This window comes from Corylus avellana, chromosome ca7 (assembly GCF_901000735.1).
Source record: "Corylus avellana chromosome ca7, CavTom2PMs-1.0".
Classification (NCBI taxonomy): domain Eukaryota; kingdom Viridiplantae; phylum Streptophyta; class Magnoliopsida; order Fagales; family Betulaceae; genus Corylus; species Corylus avellana.
Genome location: NC_081547.1, coordinates 27368887 through 27377770, shown reverse-complemented (window position 1 = coordinate 27377770; position 8884 = coordinate 27368887). Strand labels below are relative to the sequence as shown.

Sequence of the window (8884 nt, the reverse complement as noted above, 5' to 3'; positions counted from 1 at the left end):
TGCTAAGTAAACGTGGCCGAGCTAAGAGTGCCAAACCACGTTCTGTATGAAGGTGGCCGAGGTTGGCTTCAACAGGATCCACGATCCCACGATTTGCCACAATCCATGATCCCACTATCCACAATTTCAACATTAATTATTTGCATTGGACTCCTTGGGAATGTAGGGGCCGAGAATTCAGGATCCATACTTGATTATAACCGTTAATTAATGCCTGTAAAAGGGAAGTTCCTACCGAATATGTGGTTATAATTACTCTCAAAAGAATTCACTAATTTGTTTTCTCTGTGAAAAACATTGACTACTTAAGCATTTGAACTATTTTCCGGCACATTCGACAAGCTCTTAAGTCTTATCATACTTTCATTTTGCAGATTGCATCTCTTGAATTGCTGAGTCACCCATCTCGAAAATTGTTCTAACAGTACTACACGTCTTCATGCATATATTTATTCAACCTGCGAAATTATCTCAACTACAATCTGTCTGTTGCAAATATACTCCGATCCTAGCAACAACGTACTTGGCTTCCCGCAATAAGCAAATAGTGGACCAATCATACACTATTTAGTTAGTTAAAATTGAGCAGTTGAAATCTGGTTGAGAATTCAAATTCATTCATTTGTTGATAATATTCACAATCTCAATGAGTTTTCAATTTTCATGAATGATAGGCAAAATTCCTTGACATTCGTTCCTCTAAATACACATGTGAAATAATTTTCACATGATCTCCAATTCTCTCTTTCATTATATCAAGAGTGGTAAAGATCCTTCTTGTAATCTCTTTTTTCCTGTTCAATTACAAAAAAAAAAGTGCTCTACATATTTTATGCCTGTTAGACAAAGCAATACACCAAGAACAACTGCGAAAAAATAATAATATATGTAAAGTGTTATGGGCCACCGTAACAAGGGATGAATAATTAATAAGAACGATAGATTTGTGGTAGGATAATTCGAAGAATCCTGGGCCTCATAGTTTTAGGGTAGTACGAGGAATCCTAAACCTCTTAAAACAACTAATAAAGTTGAATATTAACTTCTCATATATTTTATTGATTACTCTTAGGTTTATATAGATTATCACATAACAAAAATAGAAATACATATAAATAGAAAATATAATTCTAATGGGAGACAAATCCCATATTTTCTACTAGAAATATTGCTTTATGAGCAAGTTTCATATTTTCCTAATAAGAATAATAATACATAATTACCTTATTTAATAATAATTCTAATATACTATTACCGGGTCATAGACCCGTAACAGTAAAGTGTAAATCTCTCAATTAAACACACACACAGATACAAACACATAACTCAAACTTTCCATCCCGTCGTAAAATAAATCATGTTGAAGTGAACGCTTCAACAGCATCACTAACCGCAGAAATTGGATCCAAATTGGTGGCTGAAAGAATGAGGTTGACACACGTTTCAGCCGCTATCGAGCAAATCTTCTTTCCTCTTGAGCTCCCTCTCCTTTGTTGTATTACGTCTTCCTCTAGAACCATGTTACTAATTGAATCAACCAAATCATTTTGTCCATTCTCAACCATATTCTCAAACATATTCTGCAAAACCGTGCTACTTGTATCAACCACATCATTTTGTCCATTCTCAGTCATATTCTGCAACACTGTGTTACTAATTGTATCAACCCAATCATTTTGTCCATTCTCAAGAATTGAGTCCTTCACACATGCCACATAATAGCAATATTCTCCACAAGTCGATTCATAGGACCACCCACTGAGCCCCTTTGATATTTCCATACTTCCACATTTTAGACACTCTGTTGAGATGTTTTCACTCAGGTGTAACATCACTCCATCATCAATTAAGGTAGGTGGAAGATTTGTAGAAGACGGGTCTTGTTGGGCCTGTGCTTCCTTGTTGAACCATTGTTGTCTATATATCTTTTCAATGGTGGGCTTGCAGATTAACTCCAGTCCTCTCAACTTCTTCTTAAACTCATCTACCTCCGCAAGCTGGATGCCATCTAACCAATGAATCACCTGGTTAATAACAGCACCAATCGTCTTCTTACTAGCAGCGTGAAGCTTGCCACCAATCTTCTTATCATTGAGCATGTTCCTCATTTTGTAAGCATACTTCTCCAAAGCCTCCTTAGCCCTAACCTTCTTCCTGTGCTCTTCGTCTTCAACCTTGTATTTCTCTGCATCTTGAACTATCCTTTCAATCTCGTCCTTGGACAGCCTCGTCTTGTCATTGTTGATGGTGATCTTGCAAATTATGCCGGTGGTCTGCTCCACCGCAGAAACATTCAAAATACCATTGGCATCTATCTCAAAGCATACTTTAACATTAGCGACACCCTTGGGTGCTGGAGGAACGGAGGAAAGCATAAATTCTCCCAACTTATTGTTATCGACGGTTCTTGCTCTCTCACCCTCAAAAACAGGGAACAAAATACAAGTTTAGTTGTCAAACCCGGTGGTATAGTGTCGCTCCATCTTGGTGGGAGAGCAATGTGACCTTGTACGGAAAGGTAAAACAAGTTATATGACCAACTTTTTGAAGAAGTGATTTATTTTTTATCAAAATAATCTTCTTCTTTTTGTCGAGATTAAATTCTATGTGGATATGTAAAACTTGTGATGGTGCTGAAATCCGCATAATTTATCACGCATTGTAAAAATACTTGAAATAACTAAACAAATAACTTAGAGGCGTCTCGAGGAAAACTTTCGAAAGACGACTCTGATTCCTAAATGTGACACTGTAAAAGATTTTGCTCTCAAATGAGTTTTTTTTTTTTTTTTTTTTTACAACATCAAGGTGAATGTGATCGATTGAATGAGTGAGGGACTTACCTCTCATGCTTAAATTTTGCCACATGTTACCTTCTGATTGGGGTTTTGTGTGGCTTGTTAGTGACTCATGGTCACAGGCTCTAGCAAGGGGTGTTCTCGATAATCCTCTGCTTGCTATGGCCCATGGGCCAGTCGACATCAAGGCCGAAGAAGCTTGGTGCTCATTCACCGTTTCCGGCGTGGGTTTTTTAGCTAGGAAAAATGCTGACAATATCAAGATTTGGGTCCAATTTAGGTGAAGAGAATGATCGAGTGTTTTCTAGTCTAATTTTGTTCTCTGCAGCCGCGAGAAAGATACTCCTAGGCCAGCATGGGCCTGGGCTGATCAGCCTCCTTAACGGGTTATCCGCCTGGCAAGCCATGAAAGGCCCATACTTGTCGTACTGTGGGATCCAAATGCCACAATTAAAAATCTCCACCTCTACCGGGTTGACTGGGTGACTTCCGCTGCTCCTCGGTAACGCAAAAAGAATTGGCCTCACCAGTACTTGAGCCGTATAACTGCGGAAAGGCCCATAACAAAGATTCTCGCTTTAGGAACAATTCATTCAATGTTCTTAACGTAGAAATTATCAGCTTTATCTCATGACGTAGCCGGCCGACCTAAACTTCATCGCTAAAATTCATGGTTCTTTATTTAAATTTCCATATTATTTTATTTTTCTATTTGATTATAAATTTCTTCAACACCTCCTAGGGATTCCCTTTCTAAAAAAAAATAAATAAAATATTTAAAGCGAATGAAAAGAGAAGCACATACATTTCTTTCCTCTAAAAGCTGCTTACTTATTTTAAGTTACTTTTGTTTTCGGGACAGCTTCTCAGCTCCTGAAGCACATGGCAAAGGGGCTTTTTATCATTCATCGTGATGACTAGTACGTACACTACTCTCCCTCTCTCTCTCTATATATATATATACATATACACACACGTGTGTGGTTCTCTTTGGCCTCATCTCTAGCTACGGTGAATCTTTTCACGATCTGCCGTACAGATATAAATATAAGATACGTGTTTCAATTATAATCCAACCCTTCAACTTAATTGGGCTTAAATTTTGTACTAAATTCAATCGCATTTTCCATATCATTAAAAATTAATGACTTCTAAATATCGGGTTATTAAATTAGAGTTATGTTAAAAAAACATTTAGTGATAAGAATTATAGCATGCTAATTTTAACCTATCATTTTTAATTAAATGTGACTTCAAACCCCTTTAATCTTTAATTTAATATTAGATTCATAGGTAGTGTCAACATTGCCAACCTTCGGGAATTTGTATTTTTAATGGTTAATATAAATTATCCTAATGGATTTTCTGACGCATATGATTTTGAAAATTATTAATGTATAATTCATGTCTCCCAGTCCCAGGCACTTGTGTACATGATGGTGGTTTATCGGTTATTATCTACAATTCATTGATAAAAGATTTAGATAGATGAGTTTCATAGAGACATTATTTCGACCGAAAAAACACAATAATTGATAAATATTAAAATTAAAGTTAATTGATCGAAATAAAATAGTGTATAAATTCGAAAGTATCAATTGGGAGTTGGGACAGAGAGAAATCATATACAATTAAAAATATCCAATTCTTTTGCACCATAAGTTTTGTGATCGCGATTCTTGAGTAACATTCATATGAAACTGATACTACAAACAGAAAATGTAGGGTGACCTGTTAAACACAATAAATTAAATAAAATTAAAAATACATATAGTCAAGGGTGGTGATTGGACCACCCCCAAGTTGGTGGTCAGACCACCTAGATATTTGGGGATGGCCAATCCACCCCAGAATTGATGGAGCAATTTTTGAAAGTTGCTCAGCCACCTCTATTCTAAAGTAAAGAGTCATCCTAAATCGCCATGAAACATTAACATTCACACCATCAATGAAGAACCCATAATTAGTTACATATCATATTTCAAGTTTTCCAATATTTACACAATTAATTCACTAAGTAAAAAATGATTGATGTGATATAAAAAACAAGAAAATTAGGAAGTTGAATTTTTTAAAGAATAATATCGGATCATTAAGGTCTTTTGCCAAACATACTCTAAATCTTTTGCTTTTGACCGACTGAGCTCCTTATAAAAGGAGTGCTAATTAACCATGGTGATTTAAGCACCAAAGCAAAAGGGGAATTTCAGATCACACTCTTGTTCTCTCATGGCTTAGTGTGCAGTATAGCACTTAGAGAAAAAAGAAAATTTTCTTTTGTTATTATTCTCCTTTGTGTATGTGAGTGAAATTTGGATGTATTGAAACTTTAGGTTTTGAGTGGTTTTCTCCAAGTTATTTGTACTTTATATTTTGATAATGGAGTTTTTCCTGATCATCTCTGCCTGTAGATGTATGCTTGTTAAGCCAAACCACTTAAATCTTAATGTCGTGCGTGATTAATTTTTGCTTTCTTCTTATTTTTGCATCTCACGAGTCTTGAAAAATATAATAAACATATAAATAAATAAATAAATTTATATGATAGTAAAAATCATTATTTTTATTCTTACAAAACTTATTTATACAAGTGACATATGTCTTTTAAGCTATTAAAAAAATGTTATACATACTCTCAAATGCTTACTTTATAATGTGATAGTAAAAATTATCATTAGATAAAATAACAAATAAAATGACATGTAGTACCTAAAAATGATTTTCATTGTCACGTCAAGAAATAAGTACTTAGGAGTGAACATGGGAGTACATATAGAACTCCTCTTAAAAAATGAAAAATGTGCAAGGGAACAGAGTGAGTAGTGTGTAGCACTTCTCTTAAATAAAGAACACCGACGATTTTACACTTCAAGTCAAATTTTATTTCAATGGTTAATATAAATTATCATTTGAAATATTATTAATATATAATTATTATGTCTCTTAATCACTTGTACTATTATGGAATTTGATTTCAGAGACTTGATTGTAATTGATTATAATCTCTTATGTGATGGTATTCGAGAACCATCTAAATTCTTGTGTGTTTATTTATTTTTTTATTCTGCTTTTTCCTTTAATTTATTTTACGATTATGATATGATTTTCTTCATACACGATGATAGTTTATGGCTATATCTAAATTCCTTTTCTTTTCTTTTCTTTTTTTCTCTAATTTTTTAAAGTACTCAATCTCTTTCTCTTTTTTCTTTCTTGTTTGAAAACAAGAACTCTAACATCTTCTTCTCCATACTAAATTATTTTTCTCTTTATTGAGAACAAAAACTATGGAATATTCAATCTCTAAATTTCAATAATTTAATTTCATAATAACATCTCAATAAAGATATCAACTCATGTAATAATATGAGAAACTTTTCTTTTCAAAATAATTTTTTTTTCTTTATTAAAGAAAAAAGATGAAAGAAAGGTGTGGTGTGGCTTGACCGAGACTCCAAAGCCATGGGAGTTGTTTGTCCACCCCCTCTCGCCGGCCTACTAGGAAGAGGTAAGGATTTTCATTTTCAGGTAGGGGCTGCCCGGAAGAGGTCCGACGTGAAAAGTGTTGCTAGGAACGTGGATTTTCTGGAGGCATCTATATATGTTGTATAATCCAAAACTCAACGTCCTTGCCATGCTTTTACCATTTCGCTGAAAATTTTGTCTCCTTACTCCATGTTCATGGCAGAATAAATTATACATCAGTTCATTTCTTTTCAATCCTTCATAATTTGGCTGGATTTCGGCATTTGGGCTCATCCTCATCTATGGACTTCCTTTCCCTGCTATCAGCTTGAACAATCCGAATAAACATAAAGTAGTTGTTCTAAATAGCCATGAAACATTAACATTCACGCCAATTACAAAAACCATAAACTACACACCATATTTCAATTTTTCCAACTGCTACCCAACAAACCCACATCAAAACACACTTAAAAAAAAACCTAAGTCTGGACAAATAAAGTCGGGATACTCAAAATATAGTTCCTTGCATCCATTGCACAGATAAGGTGCTATAGCGGACTCTAGTGTCCTAATTGTCATCATCAAAATAACTGTCATCTTTCTTATGGGAGGAGCTGCTCAATTGCTTATTGTCTTCTAGATATCTTTGCAATGATGGGATTGCAGATTAACTCAAGTCCAACCAGCTTTTCCTCAAACTCATCTGCCTCTGAATGCTGGATACCATCTAACCATTGAATCACCTGCTTAGTAGCAACTTCAATCTTCTTCTTACCAGCGGCGTCCAGCTTGTCACCAATCTCCTTATCATTGACAATGCTCCTCATTTTGTATGCATAGTTCTCCAAAGCTTCCTTAGCCCAAACCTTTTTTCTGTGCTTATCATCTTCAATTTCATATTTCTCTGCGTCCAGGACCATCCTATGAATCGCTTCTGTGGACAGTGAAGCCTTGTAATTTGTAATTGTAATCTTGTAACTTATGCCGCTAGTCTGCTCCACAGCAGAAACATTCAATATACCATTGGCATCAATCTCAAAGCATGTTTTCATATTAGCTACACCCTTGGGTGCTGCAGGAATGGGGGCAAGTGTAAATTCTCCCAACCAATTGTTATCCACAACTTTTGCTCTCTCACCCTCATAAACTGAGAACAATACAGAAGTTTGATTGTCATAAACGGTGGTGTAGTAATGCTCCATCTTGGTGGGAATGGCAGTATTCCTCGGAATCACAACGGACATCTCACCTTCAAGGATCTGGGTTCCTAGAGAGAGAGGGGTGACATCCAAGAGTACAATGTGTTGGACTTTCTCATTACCCATACCAGCCATGTTTGCAGCTTGAACAGCTGCTCCATAAGCCACAGCTTCATCTGGGTTGATGCTCTTGTTAAGCTGCTTTCCATCAAACAAGTCCTGCAACAGCTCCTGTACCTTGGGAATTCTAGAAGAACCACCAGTAAGAACGATATCATGGACTCCACTCTTGTCCATCTTAGCATCAGTCAAACAATTCTCCACAAGCTTAATAGACTTCTTGAACAAGTCCATATTGAGTTCTGCGAATCTGGCACGAGTAATACTTGAGGAGAAATCAATACCATTATATAAAGAATCAACTTCAATGGTAGTCTCAGCTGCAGAAGAAAGAATCCTCTTTGCTCTCTCACAGGCAGTTCTCAATCTTCTTAGAGCTTTGACATTTTCACTAATGTCCACCTTCTGATGCCTCTTAAATATTTCAACGAAATGTTTTACCATTCTATTGTCAAAGTCCTCACCTCCGAGGTGAGTGTCTCCAGCAACGGCCTTTACTTCAAAAGTACCATCGTCGATGGTAAGCAATGAGACATCTGTAGTACCACCACCCAAATCAAAGATCAACACATTTCTCTTATCAATGCCCACCTTGTCAAGACCGTAACCAATGGCTGCAGCCGTTGGTTCGTTGATTATCCTCATGACATTCAGTCCTGCAATGCCTCCAGCATCCTTTGTGGCCTTACGTTGTGAGTCATTGAAGTAGGCTGGGACAGTGACTACGGCATTCTTCACAGTTGTGCCAAGGTAATCCTCCGCAATCTCACGCATTTTTTTAATAACCATAGATGAGATTTCTTCTGCAGCAAAATGCTTCTCTTCACCCTTATAAGTGACCACAATCATAGGCTTGTCGGCAAGACCTTCAATGACCTTGAATGGCCAAAGCTTGATATCGTTCTGAACTAAGGAATCACTAAATCTCCTACCAATCAACCGCTTCGCATCTACCAAAGAAATAGGAGAAAAATGATAAAATGATTCAATAAGACTAAATAAGAAAAAGTAACAAATCTCAATATTGATGAGCTTTTATATTGGCTTGCCATTTTTTTTTGGACAATATTTAGGGTTTGAAATGGAGCTTAGTAGGTTCAATTTACCTCTAACAAATATAAAAAGAAAGAAAATAACAATCGGCATATTAAGAGTTGGTGTGAAAGACAATGTGGCACAAGATCATGTAACCTCATAGGAGAAAGTAAAACAATTTATGTTGCCAATGTTCTTTGGAAGTGTCTATTTTCGTCAAGATCACAAGATCACAAGATCAAATTCATTGGTGATTTGAAATAT

The 8884-nt window shown here is 35.9% G+C and overlaps 2 protein-coding genes across 2 annotated transcripts in view; one reads left to right on the top strand and one right to left on the bottom strand.

The window, feature by feature from the left end:
• Positions 1-8884, top strand: part of LOC132186278 (heat shock cognate 70 kDa protein-like) — a 15602-nt gene that overhangs the window by 5820 nt on the left and 898 nt on the right. The window contains exon 3 of the mRNA XM_059600172.1: positions 5606-5613. Coding sequence (XP_059456155.1) covers positions 5606-5613 — 8 coding nt within the window. The remainder of the gene's footprint in view (positions 1-5605; positions 5614-8884) is intronic.
• LOC132186280 (heat shock 70 kDa protein 1-like) lies at positions 6643-8548 on the bottom strand. The gene has a single exon (XM_059600173.1). It carries the CDS (start codon positions 8432-8434, stop codon positions 6893-6895), a length of 1542 nt encoding a protein of 513 aa, XP_059456156.1. The 5' UTR covers positions 8435-8548; the 3' UTR covers positions 6643-6892.